Source organism: Ambystoma mexicanum, chromosome 14 (assembly GCF_040938575.1).
Source record: "Ambystoma mexicanum isolate Mex_15411 chromosome 14, UKY_AmexF1_1, whole genome shotgun sequence".
Taxonomy (NCBI): Eukaryota; Metazoa; Chordata; class Amphibia; order Caudata; family Ambystomatidae; genus Ambystoma; species Ambystoma mexicanum.
This window is the reverse complement of record NC_090940.1, coordinates 169,561,503-169,583,815: the sequence shown is the minus strand read 5'-3', so window position 1 is coordinate 169,583,815 and position 22,313 is coordinate 169,561,503. Positions and strand designations below refer to the sequence as shown.

Here is a 22,313-nt window from a genome sequence, read left to right as displayed (position 1 = left end):
CCAAGAGAGGCCGGCCAGAGATCTGCAGGGAAGGAGGGAGTGGGTGTGCCGATGAGTAGAATCTCAGTCTTACTGGCATTAAGGCAGAGGTCATTGGCGGCACACCATTCCTGGATAGCAGACAGACAGTCAGAGATGAGGGAAGGAGAGGAGGAGGCCGAGGGTAGCCTGAAAATGAGCTGGGTATCGTCCGCATAGCACTGAAACTTGGGGCAGAGAGCGGCGATGCGGTGGGCAAGGAGTGCCAGATACTGGTTGAACAGCCAGGGAGAGAGATTGGATCCCTGGGGGACACCACAGGTGGAGAAAAAGATGTCAGAGAGGAAGGACCCCAGTTGGACCTGGGAGGGACGATTGGAGAGGAAAGATGTCAGCCACGCCAGAGCCTGACCAGTGATACCCAGGTTATCACGGAGACGGTTGAGCAGGATGGCATGGTTGACAGTGTCAAAGGCAGAAGAGAGATCGAGCAGAATGAGAACACACGGAGTGTTGGAGTCGAGGTTCAAGAGCAAGTCCTCACGGATGTTCAGGAGAGCAGTTTCCGTGCTTCTGGCAGCTCTGAAGCCAGATTGATGGTCATGAAGACTACCAACAGATTCAGCATGGAGGTTAAGCTGGGAGATGGCCAATTTCTCCAGGAGCTTGCCCAGGAAGGGAGTGATGGAGATTGGGCGATAGTTAGCCAGGCAGGAGGGGTCAGAAGAGGGTTTCTTAAGAAGAGGGTGCACAAAGGAGTGCTTAAGGGGGGATGAGAAACCTCCAGAGGCGAAGGAGTGGTTGCAAAAGTCAGCCAGGGCAGGAGCCAGGGAGTCGATGTGGTCCTTGATAGTTTTGGAAGAACAGGGGTGAACCTGTTTAGACGAGACTTTCATAGATCAGACTTGTCTGGAAACCTCGTCAGCAGAAAGAAGGGGAAAGGCAGAGAAGGAGGGAGGAGGGGTGGCTGCAGAAGGGCAAGAAGAAGAGCCGGGAAGAGAGGGAGGGAGGTGATAGGAGGAGAGTGAGGACAGGATGTCCTGAGTTTTAGAGATGAAGTGAGAGGCCAGTGCAGTGCAGAGGGCCTGGGAGGAGACAGGAGAGGTAGAGACTGCAGCAGGGTTGGCAAGCTCCTTGCAGATTTTAAAGAGTTCGGCCGAGTTGTTAGATGCCGCAGAGATGCGGGATTGGATAAGGGCTCTCTTCTTGGTGAGAACAGAGAGACGGTATTGCCTTTGGAGCAGGCGGCAGGCCAGTTTGTCAGAGGATGAACATGAAGCACGCCATTTCCTCTCTGCCACCCTGCACTTGCGTTTTAGGGTGACGAGATGCGAGTCATACCAGGAGTTACATTTGGCTTTGGGCTTCAGGCGGATTCTCATGACGGGGGCAAGGATATCAAGAGTATCAGATATAGCAGAGTGGAGCATGGAGAGGGCTGTGTCAGGGTGGGAGTCAGCCGAAGGGGGAGGAGGGGCGAGAAGGTGTCAGCGAAAGCCTCAACTGACACGAGCTTCATGGGTCGGATGACCGAGAAGGTGGGTGGCAGTGATGAGGGTGGCTTTGCCTGTGGGGTAGGGAGGGTGAGGTGGGAGGATAGGAGAAAGTGATCACTCCAGGAGAGAGGAGTGGAGAGAGGGACGGAGAGGGGAAGGTCAGAAGAGATCAGAGCATCAAGAGTGTGCCCTGGAGAACGGGTAGGCCCAGACGGGAGAATAGAGAGTGAGAGAGAGTCGCAGAGGTCACGAAAGAGTCCCGTGGGGGGACAGGAGGCATCCAAGTGGATGTTGAAGTCACCAAGAAAGAGGAGTTGAGTGGTTGAGGACAGGAGTGAGGAGGAGAGGTCAGCCCACTCAGAGAGGAAGGAGGAGATTTGACAGGTGGCTGATAGATAGTAGCCACGGTAAGGGAATGGCTAGGAGAGAGAGAGAGAGTCGGCAGACAAGACACTCAAAAGAGGAGTAGGTCTGCGTAGGAGTGACAGTGGCAGGAATCCACTCAGGGAAGATAAGGGCCACACCCCCCCTGCACGGTTGGGCCTGGGCACGGAGAGGATCTTGTAACCGTCAGGTGCCACTTTGTCTGGGGTCTACAGGATGTGTGGGAGGGGGATTAGGCACCATGGCAACTCAAGTCGCACTCTTGTGTGATTGGCCCAGTGGTGAGCCGCCCGGCTCACCACTTAGCATGTTTGAGTGACAGCTAGGCTGATGAATGGGGGTCTTTCTGCATAAAAGCAGGGCTTTGGGGACTGGAACTTCAGAAGTCGCCACAGAGGACCTAAAGAATCCGAAGAGGGGAGAAGCTGAGCCATCTAAAACGATGACACCACCGGTGGAGCCCTGCTGTACGAACTCACCACTTCCCCGACGACAGAGGAGATCTTCTTCCAGGAGAGTCTTCTTTCCTTTGAGCTGGTGGCACCAACCAGTTTGCCTTTTTCGCCTTCCTGGACATCTCGTGGTCGAACCGCCCGTGCCAAGCACCCCGGCGGCCAGATAGCCACGCTTCACCACTACCGCAAATAAAAGGGTCGTACCTTTTAATCGGGAACTCCGCGGCTGGTTTCTTCCCTGGCAGTGCAACGCCCTTCAGCTTTCTTTCTCGTCGAGATCATCTCTTCCTCTGGTCGAAGCCACGACTTGCACCCGCTGCCAGGAACAACTGCCACCGCTGGAGCTTTCTCACCATTTCAGGTACCGTGTCCTCCCTGGTCTCCCTTGCAACAGATTGTCCAAGGTGTCCCGTAAATCCTTGACTTTCTAACTGGGTTGACCTCAGACCTGCTAACTTTGCCTTTCTGAACTGATCCAACCTCTTTTTGACTTTTCTGCAAAGACTTTGAGTGCATTTCCACTCCGTGATCTTGGGCACATTCCGCCTTGCTCTCTCCAAGAGTGGGCCTGGCCTATGAACTTTTTGCTCTACAGTAGACCCTGCCTTTCTTGACTTGCTGTGGTTTCTTAAAAGTGTTGGTACTTTGTTATTTCCATACTCTACCTTTTCTCTCCCTTTTTTAAACAAATTATTGAAGTGCCATCTACGGTTACGCGCTCACCTCTGTTTTGCTAAATAAGTGGTGTCTTAACCTAGACTTGTTGAATAATTAACTAGGGAGGTGTATATACTTATAGTGACTGTGTTTGAACTTGCTTGATATATTAGTGCCAGTGTATTTTCATAAGTGTGTTTTTAAATAAATAATTATATACTTTTATACCAAAGCTCTGGTCAGTGTTTGCTTGTTCTATTTTTAGCCCTATTGTGTATACTCTATATACTGCCTAACTCTTCTTGAGAGAAGTCTGACTGCTCAGCCACAGCTACCAGGTAAATCTGGGTGGTGCAGAATGCTACCAATTGGTTTTACTGCTTACTCCTGTGGTCTTAAACTTTTTTCAGTGGTCCCTAAGGGAACTGCACAGGTTTCTGCCTAACATCAGGGAGAACCAGGTTGGACTATTCCAGGAAAGGGTATCCGAGGGCAAGTGCTGGCAAGGGATGCTGGGGGGACTGATGGAGGTTGGTCTGGCCCTTGTATGACTCTGAAGGGACCCGGCCCCAGTCGCAGCAGCAGAGGGTGGCAAAGGCTGCGATCAGCTTCCCAAAACCTATTAGCAGTACCACGTTTCTGTAGGTCCAGATCAGGAGGACTCTCTTTTTCTGCACTCCTGGCTTTGTGGAACTCACTACCTCAACGCTTGCATGGGATGGATGATCTGCTCTTCCGGAAAACCCTAAAAACCTTTTTATTTTAGGGCATGTTATCTTGATGCTTCACCGGTCTGCTGCTAGTGCCCAGATGCCTCCAGGCCTTGGTTTCGTGCTCAAGAAATATAGTTAGATACATGCATACATGGTGAAATCCAAGGTCTGATTGTACAGAATCTAGAATGTGAAAGAAAGTAATTTTGAGGATCATGAATCAAGTTTTGAGTAAAAACTGGAAAACAGTGTTACTGGCGGGTGAAATACCTGCTATTATGTATTTAGTCTTTTATGCACAGGGAAATGTGACTATCAATTTGGTGGATATGTGTAGACAACACGTCTGTTTGGGAGACACAAAAAAGGATACCAAACCTGTTACCATCTGTTTGTTAAAAATCCTTGAACTTGTATTGAGAGTCTGTGAGTTAAGAAGGCTATCTGTGACAATATGCACACTGCATTTCGGAGACAAAGTACAATTTGAAAGTTCATTTTAAAATTAATTTTAAAGAAAGTGCTTTACAAAAGTGAGAAGCATAATTATTTCGGCTGAGGAAAGAAAGAACATATGACATCACATATTCATCAACCTATCAGGAGCAACTATTACAAATATTGGGCCCCAATGGCATATATTGATGTGAGAGTTCAAGGTCACAATCAGCCTCCCAAAGTAACTGTAAAGTATAAGCACCTTAAGGTGCGAAGGGTTGTCCTTGCGTTACCCTGTAAATTAGTAAGAGTTACTGTCAGATTTACAGTATTAGTTCATGCTACATAGCTTGGGTGGCAGAGTTTCAAAGGAGAGTTTGATCAGTTCAAAGCCAAAGGTGAGAAACAAAGACATTGGCGCATCTAAATGGGATTGGCTCCAGTGGATCAAAGTCATCACAGAGAATCAACAGAAAAGCAACTGACCTGGCCAGCAGATTCCCACAAAGTCCTGTTTTGTGTTGTCCTTCACAAAGTATCCTTTGTCTCTGGCCTGGGAGTAGACTGGGTACTTGGGATCCACCTTGATGTGAGGATCTGAAATAACCACCAGCTGCAAAGAAAGCACATTGTGTCAGGAGAAGCATTTGTAAATGCAGCCCTACAGATAAGGGGCCTCATCACAAGTGAGTAGTATCCTGGTGGTAAATCCACCGGGATACTGCCCAACGCAAATAGCGTTACCACAACTCGGTCCCGCGCTATTAGCCCTGGATCCCGATTTGTGGTACAGCGGTAAGTCCTCATTTATAATGGGTCCATTGGACCCAATGGGGCATTTTTTCGGCGCAATTACCACAGCGCTAATAGCGCCAGCACAGTAATTGTGCCGAAAATGGATGAAAAGTCAGCGTATTTACCCCCATTTCAGAGCTGGAGGTGAATCCCCAACTTTCCGCCCAACTCATAGTTGAGCGGAGCGGTAATGCAGCAGTAATAGCTTTAAGCTGCATTTTTCCTGCTCTGCCCAACTTGTGATGATGCCCTAGGGGTGTATCAGACACTTTTACTCATTAGAAATACACAAAAAAAGTGATGGGAGAGTGGTTTAGGGAAAACGATCAGAGTTATGGTTTCAGCCCTGATGCTTCTATATGGTTTAATGATGCTATACAAATAGATAATAAATGTCTGAATTGGGTGAGTTGGATAAATAGGGGTATTCTGAAGTTGGAGGATGTGATGGATGGGGACAGGTGGTTGACTTTTGTGGAATTACAAGATAGATATGGATTGAGGCTGGGTGAGAGGAATAGATACTTGGCTTTGGTTTCTATGTTGAATAGTAGGATGGATATGGCGGATGGTTCTATTGGAAAGAAGCCAGAGATTAGTAAGCTGTTAGAAGGCCAGGAGTACTGTGCGAGTACTTATATGCAATTTATGCCTATTGATGAGAAACTCCAATTAGCATGGTCTAGATTGAGAGAAATTTGGTCAGAAGAGGTTCAGGATGACATTTCTGAAGTGGATTGGAAGAATGTTCTAAGGGTTACTTTGAACTTGGGACCCGATATGGGTTTACATCTAATTAGACAAAAACTTGTAGGGAGATTGTATTGGACACTGGTTAAGATGTTTAAGCTGGGGTTACAACCTAATGATTTGTGTTGGTGTTGTGATGTTAATAGGGGCACTTTATTGCATCTACTGTGGGATTGCCCGAGAGTGCAGATGTTTTGGAAAGAGGTACTTGATAGGATTGATCTGATTTTTGGTATTGTCTTGCAGAGGTCTGCAGTGAATATAATTTTGCTTTCCAAGAAAAATAGACGTGAAAGCGCTAGGAGGCATTCTTGTTGGATTGATAGAGCTATAATGATAGCGATTAAGTTGATACTCAGGATTTGGAAAACAAGTAAAAAACCAAATGTTGATGATTGGTTGATGGAGTTGCATGTCTTGGCAAGCTATGATAAGGTTTCATTTCATAATAAAGATAAAGAAGAGGATTACATGCAGCTGTGGGGTCCGTTTATGGCTCTCTATGATTGATGCATATGCAGGATTACTTTGATAGCAAGGGATTTAGGGTGAGGTTGATGGGTTTTCTTTCTTGGTTTTCTTCTTTCTCTTTTCCTTTCTCTTTTCTTTCTCTTATTTTCTCCTTTCCGTTTGTGGTATCATTTGTTGTCACTTGTGTTTGTGTTGTCTTTGGAATATTCGGGGTAATATGTTGAAGATGTCTCACTTGAATTGGTCATTTGTTGGTATGAACTCTTTATAATGCTTATGTTACAGTGTTGATTTCGTTCTTTTTTGATTAATGTGAGACATTGTTAATTTGCTGATCTATGTGTTCTGTGTGGAATTTAATAAATTGTTTAAAAAAAAAAAAAAGAAATACACAAATACTCCACAAAAATAAAAATAGGAAGTACAAATACTCCTAACAAAAATGGGAAACCACCTCATAGGTGGTCTAAACTGCATCAGCCCCCTTAGGGTGAGCCAGGGGTCACCCCAGCGCCCTTGTGGTGTGGTCCTATGAGCCACCAAACACCCTAGGTGGGGGGACTCAAGGAACCTCGCCAAAGGCCTGACACCACGTGACACCACATGAATCTCCTCCACCAGGCAAAGACCTTTCAGTCTGGAGGTCTGCTGGACCACCGGAAGGAAAAGGACAGGCAGGCATCACTTGACCCATTCTGTTACATCACTGTTCACTGCATGCAACAGTGTTGAGACGTTAACATTGTTTGAAACATTACAATGGATGATCAACACGGTCAGAGTTTGTGTCATGCCACCAACTGGGATACCATCAGGTAACAGTCAAAGGGTGTTGAGTCAAGGCACTCAAGCTACTCATCTGAGATGGGAAGTGTCTGAGCCTCCTCTCCCTTATTTCTGACTAAGACAGCAATCCCAGTGGCCAATATGTTTTGCTTTCTTGCCACAATTATGCATATGACAAGGAGGAGGGTCTACGGGCACCCATTCTCTGCTTTACGGGGGTAGTAGGAAGCAAAGGATGTGACTTTAATGAATTCACCTTCCAAAAGAGAATATGCTTGATATAGAGCATACCTTATAATTCCTACAGGCTAGTCCTCACATATTCTTCAGGCCTTCTTAATGCCTCTGTGTGAGGTAAATGCACAACACATGTTCTGCTTTTTAGCTAGCAAGCATGCAACGTGATGAATTATGAGCTGAAGCAACCATGGAATATAAAGCCAGCAGAGCACCCCAAAAGGTGAATACTACATTTCTGCTCCGCCTATCCCTATAGTATGGTCCCATGCTAGCTCTTGCTCTCACCTTGCGCTTCTTGCTGCGGAGCACCTCTTGCATATGCCTGGGGTTGGGGAACGTCCTCTTATCCCAGGTGAAGTACCGCTTGTCATCTGTGTGGTCGATGTCCAGCCATATCACATCGTAGGGAATGTCATGGTCATCAAAGCCCGCGTCCACTGCCATCACATCCTCTTCATCGACATAGTTCCAGCGACACTGATGGTAACCCAAGGCGAAAAGCGGAGGTAGAGCTTGGGTACCTGGCATGAAGGGCGGGAATTGATATTACTGTCCGTCAATCAGGCTCACGCAATTTGCCAACCCCCATCTTGAGTTGTGTGCTTTAGAAGCATACAATACTTGTAACAGGATCTATGGCCTTCCCCCTCTTGCTCACCCCTTTCAATGAAGGCTCTTGTGTGTTTGATCAAAGTCATATTTAACTGGTAACAGGTTTGGCCCCTTCACATATATTGGGGGGCTGTTCCATGCATCAGCTATGCCTTTCACAAAGAAACAGTTGCACGTGAAAGCACCCCTTCAGCTTGAAATTGTGAATGTAATCCTTCTCATGGCAACACTGGTCCTGTAAACATTGTTAAACTCTTTTGCAATATTCATACATTTAAAATATTTAAATATATCTGTCCTTTATCATAACTTCTTCTACTCTGGAGTAAACCTCCATTCCCCTCCTCTACTACTTTATGAAGAGCAATCTTTTATCATACCTCTTTTCCACGGGGGCATGGGGGGCTGGTGGGTGCACCTGTATCCCTTCCTCTACTCCTTTATGAAGAGCCATCTTTTATCATAACACTTCTACACCGTCGGGGGTGCACCTGTATTCCTTCCTCTACTCCTTTATGTAGAGCCATCTTTTGTCATACCTCTTCTACACCGGGGGGTGCAGCTATATCCCTTCCTCTACTCCTTTATGAAGAGCCATCTTTTGTCATACCTCTTCTACACCGGGGGGTGCACCTGTATTCCTTCCTCTACTCCTTTATGTAGAGACATCTTTTATCAGACCTCTTCGACACCGCTGGGGTGTGCAGCTGTATCCCTTCCTCTACTCCTGTATGAAGAGCCATCTTTTGTCATACCTCTTCTACACCGCCGGCGGGTGCAGCTGTATCCCTTCCTCTACTCCTTTATGAAGAGCCATCTTTTATCATACCTCTTCTACACCGGGGGGTGCACCTCTATCCCTTCCTCTACTCCTTTATAAAGAGCCATCTTTTATCATACCTCTTCTAAACCGCCGGGGGTGCACCTGTATCTCTTCCTCTACTCCTTTATGAAGAGCCATCTTTTATCATAACTCTTCTACACCGCCGGGTGTGCACCTGTATCCCTTCCTCTTTTCCTTTATGAAGAGCCATCTTTTATCATACCTCTTCTACACTGGGGAGGGGGGGTGCACCTGTATCTCTTCCTCTACTCCTTTATGAAGAGACATCTTTTTTCATACCTATTCTACACCGCCAGGGGTGCACCTGTATCCCTTCCTCTACTCCTTTATGAAGAGCCATCTTTTGTCATACCTCTTCTACACGGCCGGGGGGGTGCAGCTGTATCCCTTCCTCTACTCCTTTATGTAGAGCCATCTTTTATCATACCTCTTCTACACTGGGGGGTGCACCTCTATCCCTTCCTCTACTCCTTTATAAAGAGCCATCTTTTATCATACCCCTTCTACACCGCCGGGGGTGCACCTGTATCTCTTCCTCTACTCCTTTATGAAGAGCCATCTTTTATCGTAACTCTTCTACACCGCCGGGTGTGCACCTGTAACCCTTCCTCTACTCCTTTATGAAGAGACATCTTTTATCATACCTCTTCTACACGGGGGGGGGTGCACCTCTATCCCTTCCTCTACTCCTTTATAAAGAGCCATCTTTTATCATACCCCTTCTACACCGCCGGGGGTGCACCTGTATCTCTTCCTCTACTCCTTTATGAAGAGCCATCTTTTATCATAACTCTTCTACACCGGGGGGTAGGGGGGGTGCACCTGTATCTCTTCCTCTACTCCTTTATGAAGAGCCATCTTTTATCATACCTCTTCTACACCGCCGGGGGTGCACCTCTATCCCTTCTTCTACTCCTTTATGCATAGCCGTCTTTTGTCCAGTGGCGTGTCCAGACTCTTTTTTACTGGGGTGGCCCAAGTGGGGCACTGACTTTTGTAGGGTTGGCATGAAGTATGAGCGCACACACACACACTCACATAATGATCATAGTTTAGGATAATGGGGTGGCACATGGGGTGGCCAATCAGCTTCCAGGGGTGGCACGTGCCTACCCAGGCCAGATGCGCCACTGCTTTTATCATAACTAACTTCTTCTTCACTAGGGTGCACCTGAAGCCCCCTTCCACTCCTTTATGCCGAGCCCCCTTCAGTGTTTAAGCAGCCTTGAGTACGGGCACATCTGAGGCCACGCATATGGACATTTTGGATTTCTGTAATTTAACAGAAATTGCACGACTCCGTGACCCATTTACTATGGGATTTCTAATTGGGTCTCTCAACAAAGAATGCCTGACATATTGGCACTTTTGAGAAACAAATATTGCCAAGGCTTCTGCTGCTAGCAAACATGATCTCTCACAGTGAAGGTAGTGAGTTTCTCAGCCAGACATGCCGCTGATACTGCCATTGTTGCTTTATAGGGGATGCAGCAGGTATTCCCGATTATTCAGCCATATAGTGTTAGCCAGTGAAATTAGGTGAGGGTGGAGGGGTAAAGCATGTAATCTCCCAGTGGGCAAGTGATGTCCTCTTTCTATAGACATGGTTTGTTGCTTGGAAATCAGATTCTGGCAACAAGTCTGCTTTGTCTTTGTAGCAAGAATGTGCAAACGAATGGTAAAAGAAAACCTTCTTAAATGGACTCCCCAGGTCTTATGGATTTCAGAAACAAGCTCAAAAGCACAGGATTCCCCAAACATTGTGTTCCAGGAATTATGTGCCCCTAAGAAGCCTCTACCCTGTCGATCCACCGACCTGCTTCACCAAACTGAGCCCCTTCACCACCAGTTCCATAACTTTCCCCAACCCCTGCATGAATCGCAAAGGCAATACCACCTTCCCCCTATGCATTCCCCACCAGTGGAACTCCCTGCCCCCAGGTCATCAAGCCCATGTCTGCTCTATCTGGCCTCAAGACCGACCTAAAAAGCCACCACCTTTCCCTGGAAGAAGCACCTGAGCTTTCCAAAAGTATCATCCCACTACCGCAATCCCTTATCCTGTCCTGTCACATGGACATAGGTGCAAATACAGTGAATGACAATCTTGGAGCATGTGTAGAATTCAATAGTTAATCCTGTAACATGTATGTTTGCAAATGTATGTCAGTGTTGCCCCTTCTTGCTGTCACTAATGCCTCCCCACTACACTTTGCTATTGTATCTGTCCCCACAGCTCAAGTAATCTACCAATGTCAGTCCTCCATCCATGGAACTGTCCATTCAGCCATACATGCCCAAGTGCAGAGGAAGGAAGGGAAAGGAAAGTCAAGAAAAGGGAAGCGAGGGGGAAGGAAACTGCTGCTCAGCATTAAGTGCATACTCTATAAAACTCCAAATTAGATACAATAATTTCAAAACATACCTGATTGATGTTGCGAACATGGCAGCCCTCGGAATTGCACAGCATACTATAAAGTCCAACCAGTGATGTATGCAACTCAACCTTATGTTTCCTGTTGGCCATGCTCCATTCTGGACATTTTAGCACACACTCACTTTCCCACTGCTTTTACACACTGCACACTGAATAGCTAACCATCATGTGCTAACATTCTAAGGTTCCTCCCCATTGTCAACATCTCTTGACCTATTCTGTGCAGCTTGCATGGGCTCTTGTGCCCAAATATGCAACTTGGCATTCTTGTTTCAAGTGCCACTCTGGATCCGATTTTTCCTTAAGACCGATTTTGAGTCTTATCCATTTTTGCGTAAGTTGCTGCCACCTGAAAATAGGCATGCGTTTGTTCCAGACCCACTGCAGTTTGAACAAACACGTTCTTATATTTTCACTTTATTATTAGGCTGGTCAGTGGGATAAGCCCATTTACTGCAACACTGTTGGACTTGCGTTAGGAAATGTGGTGGACGACCTTCAATGAGGAAATCCACCATAGAGTACATGGAAGCAAAGGATTTGGAAACTATGTCAAAATGTTAAAAGGAATAAAACATTTAAGAACGTATCCTGGGTTGGTGGCCCACCTAACCAATGTGAGGGGACTAGGTGCCCAGGAAAGAAACCCAGAGGGAGCGGAAGTCAACGTGCAAGAGGAAGTTGCTATGTTTTACCCACGAGTGTCAGATCTGTCTAAGACTCCTGTGAATTATTCCAATTGTTTGGGTGAGACAGTGCATAAGCTGCAATGCCTAAGTTTACCATCCTCAAGCAGGCTTTTTGGGAGTCCCCCAGAATAAACCAACGGACCTAGAAAGTAATGGCCGCCTAGTCACTTGAATGGGTAATGCCGCTAGATGCTCGGCCATCGAGCCTGGTACTGCATGGGTGCCTGATGTAAAGGCCGCCTACTAATGTGCTTTGAAATTACCTAAATCCTCAGACCTAGAATTGTACAAATAGGGTTTCTGGTTTTCAGTGTTTGTTTTGTCAATTTCAGTTATGTTTCTCCAGTGTTCTCACAACATTTAAAAATCGGTGTATATCAGTGTTCATACATTTATTTGCAGAAAATAATCAAGCATATCATCGTTTTCCGGTGTATAAGAAAAACATGCATTTATTAACATGCATACCTTTTGGAGTAGAGATATCATGGGATAAACAATGGTCTCAGTGGACAGGCTATTGAGGGAACAATCTCTCAAAAGAGGTAGCCTTCAAACTTCTACTAAGAAAACCGGCAACAAATGTTGCTGAGACGCTGCCCCTGGAAAGGACGGAGGCAACTTTGTGTACAGAAGAATGTCCTTTATCGATATCCAAGGCAGGGTCTATGAAGTGTGAGGGCCTGTGTGACAAAGGACACGGAGGGGCCCTAATTTGCATTTGTACTGGCATCATTGTGAAATCACAGAAAATGATGTTACAGGAAGTGACACGAGGCTTTGATACTCGATTGTATCTTGGAAAGCAATATTACAAGAAATTGACATGGGTAAACCAAACAGCAAACAAAATGTGTGATGTGCTATATATTTTATGTTGCTTTATATTGCCATGTGTATGGTCTACAGGCGCTCTAGGAATGGTCAAGGGCTATTTTGAGGAATTTTCACCAATTTTGAGATATGAATCGGCAGCCACAAAAATGTCTCAAATGTGTCTACAATTCATCAGAATCGCCCCTGACCGCTGCAAAATGTTTCTATTTTATTATTTTGTTAACTAAGAAAACGATGTCACATAGAATGTGCAGTGTTTTGAATAAGGTCAGGATACAGAAGAGGAAGCAATTAGAGAAAGCATTCAGGCAGACTGGGGGGAATAGCGTCCTTCTCCTATTGTATGCCAAGTGCCACCTCTTCACCACCCCAAACCTCCTCCCACCCTTACCCACACTAAGCCACCACTGGAGAGGGGAGAAACTTGGTTTTTTGGTTTAAACCCAAGAAGACACCTTTTCTCCCGGTGGTGTTTTTCCAGGGTTTAACGGATTCAACTGAAAAACGGAAAGCCTGTGTATAAAACACTGATACCTGCATGCAGATGAAGTATAAGAAATGTATAATCTCGGAACAATTCACTGTATGACTTTCATCCCAACAAGTGCTTATTCTTTACACTTCCATGTCCCTCTGAGGTCATTTACAATTTCTTATTATCATTGCACTTGGGACTACTAGGAGGAAGGAGGCAGACTGCTGGAATTCCCGATGCCTTCATTTCTCCGACAATTGAGGATTTTCTCTTGCTGCGATGTCAACTGGACTTGAGGAAAGAATTTTCAAGCCTCCTAGATCCTCATTCAAGGCTTAACAGATCGCCTCCATCGAGGAACGCCGCTACGTACAGAAGGTATGCAGCAGTTCCTGGGAGCTGTTAGATCGGGAAAATCTGGCAAAACCCCATGGTGGGGTGAGAAGACAGAAAGCCCTTGGCAGGGAGAAAACCAAATTACTGCAAGAAGATCCAATACCCCATGACGGGGTGAGAAACTAGAACACCCTTGACATGGATAAATCCAAATGACCCAAAGAAGGGGTGAAAGATACAAACCCCACGGCAGGTTGAGAAACCAAAGGACCCAATGGCAGGGAGAAGGCCAAGCGACCCCAAGACGGGGCAAGAGACACTTAAACACCAGGTGGAGTGAAAGAAACAATGTTATAGAGTTGAGGACTCACCAACAGAACTTTGAACTATCCAGCCAGGCCCAAGGCCTGGAAATGTATTGGGTGGGGGGTCAGAAGCCAGCCACCATTTCAGCCATTGAGGAAGACCTGGTCTGGCCCACTTTATGTTTTTTTTTTATATTAGTGGTAGCACTTAGGTTAGAAAAAGGCTTTTGGAACAGAGGACTGTGTTAGGTTTGTAAGACTTACTGACAAGTTCTTTTGTTACCTAGGTCCAAGCCATACCTTAGAAATGGGGAAAGAGTACACCTTCGTTTTGATTTAAATAACAGTCACAGATGAACAATGTTCTCTTGTTCGCCTCCCGAGTATGAATTTAACACCACCCATAGTTTGCTCAATTTAAGAAGGTCTGTTCTATTTGGGAGTATGACCTATGTGCTGTAACACCTTTCTTTGGGTGTTATGATCACAAGGAAGGGAAAAAGAGGTAATTCTGTTGTCTTTTCATACTCGCACTACTGTGATTATTTCTTTAAGGCTAGGTAGTTAGGCACTCTGAGGCTTATCAAGACCCAAAATACATCTGATATTATGACTGATGGAAAATATACCATCTGTTCACTGCTCTCTTTCATAAGCAGCTCTCTGGGGCATTTGATGCCAAATGCATCTCAACAAAAGGCCTATTTGCTTCAAAGATTGTTTTCAACTGTAGAATGATTGGGGTGTTTTGTACAGCCCTACACGCTATTCTGCCCTAGCTCGTGTCTAGGTCTTTAACAAGTAAAAAACATACTTTTCTGCATCTGCTCTTTTGCTTCATATGCTTACTTTAGGCCTGCGATCATAGCACTACACCAACATGATATTTCTGTATATATAATTTTGTGTAGGGTATCGGCTTCAGGTCGCAGATATAGAAGTATGATTTGTCTCAACGTACAAGACTAACTGTTTGTTGAGGAGCTAACGTAAGATATATTTATATGACCATATCCAAGGTTGCACACTGGTATCTTGTATCACTCACTATGGTTTAAACCATAAAATACATAGAAATTGATGTTGCTGACTATAGAGAACTTAAGGTTGTTATACTTGGTTTGTTCAAAAAAGAATCTCTACCTTAGGAACTAAGGAATGGGTAGCTTTCACTAGAAATTCTGTGACGTGACGCCTGGTAACCACAAGGTGCTTCGGTGAACTGATCTGAGGGTCTAAAAACGTGTGATGATTATCAGTACAATGGAGGCAGTGAAAAATAAAACTTGAGTGGCTGGTTATAATGAGAGCATGTGCCGAACCGGCTTTATAGCATCATGTTGGCATACTTTGTCTTGATCTGAAAGGGGACTCAATATTAATGTAAGCATCCAATGTTGATTGAAGAAAAATGAGTGCAAAAAAACAGATATGAAAGGAGTTTCTAATCACACCAGTAAATACATTGTTTTGCTAAAGAGGATGTGCTAGACTGAAATACATACCCATTTTGCGTTACAGCCTACATGTGCAGCCTGCGGGCAATTGCCTGAAAAAGACATTTTCGTTAGAGGTCACCCTATTATTTTCTCTACCTACAGCGAACCTGCAAAAAGACGCTTGTGGCCACTGTTGATACTGTACAGCAAGGAGATGCAACCGTGCAATGAAAGCCCTTGATTTGTAGCTGTGAAGCTGTAAATTCACATCTTGACTGAGTAGCCTAATTCCACGGATCAGTGGATCATAGGCAATTCACCCTCTACCTACACACACTTGCAAACTAAAGTCCTAGAAATGGTTAAGTCCCTAGTGAGGGCCAGAATTAAAAAACAAGGCTCCATTTCTGAGGACTGCATTATCCTATTACAGATCCTTTTAATGTCAGTACCTGTGAGCTGTGCATATTGTTTGAAGACATCAAAGGGGGAAGGTCCCATCAAAAGGAAGACGTCAATGATGCCACTTTCAGACATCCAGCGCACGTCGGTCTCAGGGACAACTCGTTGCTTGCTTTTCTCTGGAGTATCTCTGGACAGTGTATGCTGTAAAAGAAAGGCACTGCATTCAAATACGCCGACCTCCCACAAAAGATAATCCCATTGCAAGGATTAAATGTTGAGCTACAGTAGGGGACTGAAACATTTTGCCTTCCGGATGTTTTTGACTACAGCTCCCATCAGCACAAGGCAGCATCGTCAATGGTGGGAGATGGGGGGTCAAGGGAGTCATAGTACAAAACATCTGGAGAGCCACAGGTTGCAGACCTCTGAGTTAGATCAACCAGAAATGAAGCATTGGAGCAGCCTACAACATAACATTTCATACGTATGTGATTATAGAGGAGCTTTCAACTGTTTCATTTTGAAGCCAGCCTCTCTGCATCACCTCCAGGTATAAATGATAATGTGGACCGATAGGAGGGCAGTTGTTTTAAATACAAGGTCACACCTTGAAACCGTGTGAAGCAAATTATTTTACACCAGAAGTAGTAATGCATAGTTGCCCACATGCATTTTTAGAGTATTTTAAGTATCCTAGTGAAAAACCTATGGAGCAGCAGTCTGCACCTGTGGGTTTCAAGAGGTTTTGGACTGTGATTCCCAAGATACCTCACCACTGACTACACTGGTTTGCACTGATGGGTGTTGTAGTCCAAAACATCTGGAGAGCCAAAGGTTGAAGACCAATGCAGTAGAGCTTATTGGATGATAGTGTTAAACTTCAATAGATTACAGGGCCTTGCTGGGGTCCAGCGCAGACTGGGGGATTGTGTCAAAAGTAAAAGCTATATCTCAGTATGTGAAGAAAAGAATGCTACACAGCCTGGTTTTTGCATACCAGTAAACGTGAGTGTAATGAGACAAAGGCATGTGTGAGAAACCTGAGGGTGTCTCACTTGCTAGTGCCCGGGGATCTGTCATCCGGGTGGCCAGGACAGGGCCATCATTATTGGGTCCAGTTCCTGGGGGTGGACCAGTGCGGGAGGATCCCCTGGATGAGGTGTCCTCGGGGAGTGGAAGTGGGACACCAATGGGTGAGGCATGTTACCCCCTTTCTTATAACTGTTACACCTTTTAGGCGATGGTCGTTGTTCTACAAAAGAAGGCTTTGTGGATCAATACATCGTTCCGTCACATTAAGGACAGACAATCCTGCCTATGCAAGTATCAGCAGTCTAGTCGTTCTACGTCCGCAACGGACGTCGATTGCAAGTCATGTGATCCCATTAAAACACCAGCCAGGCTCTCTTCGTCGCGTTGCTACTGTTAGCAGAGATGCTCCTTAAGTTCGTTTCCAGGGATATTCTTATTCCTCTGAACTTGCTTTCCTTCCCCTTCAAAGCTAATATCTTTACTGTTATTTCTCACTATCTCAGAACCCTTTTGCAGCGTCAGTCCTTCTCAACCCGCTTGAGTCAGCCTGCACTTCCGAGTCCTTCTGATCCAGCCAATCCTCTGCTCCCCAGTCACCGGTCGGGTGAACACTCGATCCAAATCCTTTCTAAAACAGTGAGTCATTCCTTTCCTTATTCTGCATTTACTTTTCCCAAATACCCTTACTCACTCACCTCCATCTTGTAGGAACCTCCGGGATTTCTGGGATTTCGATTCCAGGCGGATTCCATTTCCAAGGTGTCTCTTCATCTCATTTAACGCCCTTTTCCTGTATTGGATTTCCCATAAGATCTTCTTCCTTTAATTCCACCTCATTTATTTTATCTCCCTCCTTTCTCATACTCACCTACCGTTCTCCTTAAACGGTAGAATCCAGGCTTCCATTCCGCAGAGAATCCACGTCAGAAGAACTCATCCACCTGAGGGGCACTCCTCCATATCGTTCAGGGTTTTCTTCCCCAGAGGGTTTCCCTGGGGTTCGTGCTCCTTCCCCCGCGGGTTTTCCGTTGCGGTGGGGGAGCAGGGTCCTCAGGGAGTCTCTTGCTTTCTGCCATTGCTGCTTCTGGACCGTCATACTGACCAGGTTAGTGCCCTTTGTTGAAATATTCGAATTGACTTGTCTATTGCTCAGAATTTAAAGTAACAGTAACAGATAGCGACGCCAGTGCGCCTGGTCGGTGGACGTTGACATGGAGCAGCAAATGCAGCAGCTCATGGCAGCCATGCAATCCATGTCCTTAGAGATGAAGAATCTCAAACAAGATAATGCTCAACTAAGGCAACAAGTTGCCAGAGCGTTCTCTGAATCCCCTCCTCTAGCCCTACCCACGGGCAAATATGACGGAGACCGACACAAGTTAAAGGAATTTTTGGACAGCTGCACAGTCCAGTTCACCTTCAAATCCCGATTTTTTCCTACCAATAAGGATAAAGTAGGCTTTTTGATCTCTCATCTGACGGGTCCTGCCCTTGCTTGGGCTACCCCATTAGTCACATCAGGCAATGCCATTTTGGACTCTTACCAGGCATTTACCAATAATCTTAGATCTATGTTTAGCCGGCAAGAAATCTCAGTCACCACACAGGAAAGACTCCTGGACCTTAAACAAGGCAATAATGACCTGATGACATACATTACTCTATTCAAACAATTGTCCTCGTTAACTGGATGGCCTGATGACGGTTTACTGACTCTCTTCCGACCGGGACTCGCTGAAGATCTGAAGGTTGAGGTGTCAAAATTTCCACGACCAGGAAATCTGGCCAAAATGATAACCCTCACAATGCAAATAAACTATTGCCTCCAAGAGCTTTCTCATGAGAAGAAAAGAAGGAAAGGGCTTCGTCTGAACCCCGATCCAATTCCACTTTCCAACAAACCGGCCCCCACGGAAGAACCTATGCAGATCGGGTCCATAAAGGGACCTCTCCCTGCTACTGAAAGAGAAAGACGAAAGTCTCTAGGACTCTGCATGTACTGATGCTCGGATTCTCATATATTACAGGATTGTCCGATTGTTCCTCCCCGCAGAAACAAACCTCTACAATCGGGAAACGCCAAATCCCTACCGTAAGGGAAACCACAGTAGGAGTTCAACTTCAGAGTTACCCTGTTAGGATTGAATCATCACTGGATCTGTTAAATAACCAGCATTCCATGGTAGTCCTTTTTCTAACTATCATCCTACCAGACCAGACTTTACCGGGGATTCCTGCTTTATTGGATTGTGGAGCTGCAAGCAATTTCATGGATAATCAATGGGCAGTAAAAAATAGTTTGGCTAGGATTTCCAAGACTTTTACTACCCCCATTCAAGGGGTGGATGGGAACCCCTAGAGCTCAGGTCCCATCCGGGAACAGACCACTCCGTTGACCTGTCTGATTGCCTCCCACAAGGAAGTTTTGGTCTTTGATTTAATCCGAGCCGCCCATTTTCCGGTCATTTTACGTCTGCCATGGTTGCACCTACATAATCCTTATATTAACTGGAAGGCTGGAACTTTATTTTTGGGCTCAGAATATTGTGTATCCCATTGTCTGTCTCTACACTCCGTAGGCCTACATCTTCCTTCTGAGGTTTCAGACATTCCCACTGTTCCTTACATAGGTCAGTTAGTATTGATTCCCTCCTGTCACCAACGCTATCTGGGAGTCTTTGCTACACCACAATTCCTTCTCTTCCTCCACATCGACGAGACGATTGTCATACCAACCTTCTTCCAGATCAACCTATAACGTTTGGATGCATGTATGTTCTTTCTCAAAGAGAGAAGAATGCCCTGAAAGAATATCTACAGGCCAATCTTCAGAACGGCTTAATAATGGAGTCCAAATCGCCTGCTGGTGCATGAGTTCTTCATTCTGAAGAAAGACACAGAAGAACTTGCATCGATTACAGAGGTCTTAACAAAATCACTATACCAGACAAGCACCCTATGCCTTTGATAAATGACATCCTTGAAGTGGTTCGTGGTGCTACCCTCTACATGAAATTGGACCTTAGAGGGGCATATCACCTTATTCGAATTGCACCAAACGATGAATGGAAGACTGTCTTCTGTACTCCCTTTGGGCATTTCCAGTACCAAGTAATGCCCTTTGGTCTAGTTAACGCTCCTGCTGTGTTCCAGCGGTTTATGGACCATCTATTTTCGGACATTCTCCTTCATTTTGTTATCATCTATTTAGATGACATCCTGATCTTTTCTACTAATACAGAGGATCACATCCAGCATGTCAACATCGTCCTAAAACGCTTACAAGCCAACCAGCTATACTGCAAAGCGGAGAAATGTGAATTTCATAAGACTCAAATCACTTACCTCGGATTCGTACTTTCCGCTAAGGGAATTTCCATGGATCCTAAAAAGGTTTCTGCTGTCTTAGATTGGCCTTCACCGTCAACCATTAAAGAGGTCCAAAGGTTTCTGGGGTTTGCAAACTTTTATCGTAAATTCATTCCTGGTTACTCAGAAACTATTCTACCCATCACTCGATTACTCAAGAAAGGAACAGCGTTCTCCTGGGATCCATTAGCCCAACAAGCCTTTGAAACCCTAAAGAAATTGTTTACCTCAGCCTCCATTTTGCTTCATCTGGATCAGTAGCGACAATTTATTGTCGAGACAGACGCCTCCCATCAGGCTCTAGGAGCCGTTCTCCTACAAAAGACAGACCAGGGGGACGAAAGACCCATTGCCTATTTATCAAAGACTTTCACCCCTTCAGAAGAACATTACTCAGTGCTAGAAAAGGAGGTGTATTCTGGATGTTCTGGATGTGGCAATGACCTGTGCACCCGTGTGTGCCACACACGGAATTGGCACACATCCTGTGGTAAACACACAAAGGGCCTTCCATGAATTGCACGCGTGCGCGTGCGCATGCTTTTTCACGCTTGCGCCAGCTTGCGCCTGCTTGCGCTGCGATTTTCAGTGCACATTTGTTCCATGAATCGGCCCCATAATGTCTTTCTTCAAGCCATAAAAATAGGCAGTTTTAAACTCATTGGAATTGGGATTAAAAGATACATCAAAACGAGAAAATTGTCTTTTTAAGTCTTGAAGAAATTGCCAAGGTGATTTATTTGGCCCAGCTGTAATCGTGTTTGCAACTTTCTTTGCCTTCTGTAATGACTGGAATGGAAATAAATGATGCCTAATCTCTTTTTCAAATTCTGCCAATGACATGTTCTCTTGTTCATTCAATCCCCTGATGATGCTCGCTGCGGGAGCATTCAGAGTTAAGTGAAAGTATTGTCTGTATTGTTTGTTGGGTATGTGTAGGGCTTTAAATATATTGTGCACCGCTTCTAAGTGGTCCTCCATACAGCACTCCCCTCCTTTTTTGAACGGTTTGATCAGGGCTTTGATTGACTTCATTATCTTGATACCTATTAAGAGAGCCTTTGAAGAATGGAGACATGTATTGTTAGGGTCACCCTTTGCCGTAATTATTCGTACTGATCACCAAAACCTCAAAGTCTTACAACAAGCCCATACCACTAACAGCAGACAGGCGAGATGGGCTCATTTCTTTATACCATATTGGATTGAGTTCACTTTCTTGCCGGGGGAATCAAAACCTGAGAGCGGATGCTCTATCCCAGAAAAGACCTGTCGCAACCCGTTTCTGCTCTGAGAGAATGTTTCCCAAAGCGAGGTTTATTGCCGTCATCTCCGATTTTCTGCAACTCCTGAAACAAGAAACCATCAAGCATCAGTCATTGTGTGAGAAGCTAGCCCTAACTCATCACCTCGTCAAGAAGCAGGAGTTGTACTTCCATGCTGACCATGCCTTAATTCCTTCTCATTCACTCCAAATGGAAGTACTCAAGATGTGTCATGATTCCAAGGCTGCTGGACATCGGGGCATTCAAACCACCCTTGATCTGATTAAACAGCATTTTTGGTGGCCTACAATACTGTCTGATGTACGGGATTATGTCAGCGCATGCACTACATGTCTTCAGACCAAATCCTCATGAGCCCCACCATTCGGTCTTCTCGCTCGCATGCCAATACCGGAAAGACCTTGGCAGATAATATCCACGGACTTCATTGTGGATCTTCCACCCTCGTCACATTTTACCACTATTATGGTCACCATAGACTATTTCACAAAACTAGCACAGTTCACCCCTCTAACCAAAATTCCAGGAGCAGCTCAGATGGCCAAAATATTCATTGCAGAGGTGTTTTCTCGTCATGGTCTACCCGAGATCATAGTGTCAGACAGAGGGCCCCAATACACTTCACAAATTTGGAAAAGTCTGTGTAACGTTTTGGGTGTTAAGAGGGCTCTGAGTTCTGGATACCATCCCCAAACCAACAGGCAAACCGAACGTCTTAATCAGACGCTGGAAGGATATCTACGCTGTTTTGTGTCTGCAGCTCAGGATGATTGGGTAGAACTATTACCACTAGCGGAATTTGCTTACAATAATGCCAAACACTCCACTCTCAAAGCTAGTCCCTTTTACTGCTCATATGGGTTTCATCCTTCCTTTGTACCCAATACTTCTCCTTCCTCATCCAAATTACCTGGAGTTGACTGCCTCATAGCTGATATTTAGTCAGCTCAGCGACTGGCCCGGGTGGTCCTTCAAACAGCACAAGACCGAGCCAAATTTTATGCTGACAAACATCGCCGTGAGATGCCCGCCTTTAATGTGGGGAACAGTGTGTGGTTGGCCTCTCGTTTTCTTCCTAAACAT

General features: G+C 45.4%; 1 protein-coding gene across 1 annotated transcript in view; it reads right to left on the bottom strand.

Moving 5' to 3' along the window:
• Positions 1 to 22,313, bottom strand: part of GANC (glucosidase alpha, neutral C) — a 730,404-nt gene that overhangs the window by 353,388 nt on the left and 354,703 nt on the right. Inside the window, 3 exon segments of the mRNA XM_069638822.1 lie at positions 4,609 to 4,735; positions 7,450 to 7,685; positions 15,591 to 15,744. Coding sequence (XP_069494923.1) covers positions 4,609 to 4,735; positions 7,450 to 7,685; positions 15,591 to 15,744 — 517 coding nt within the window.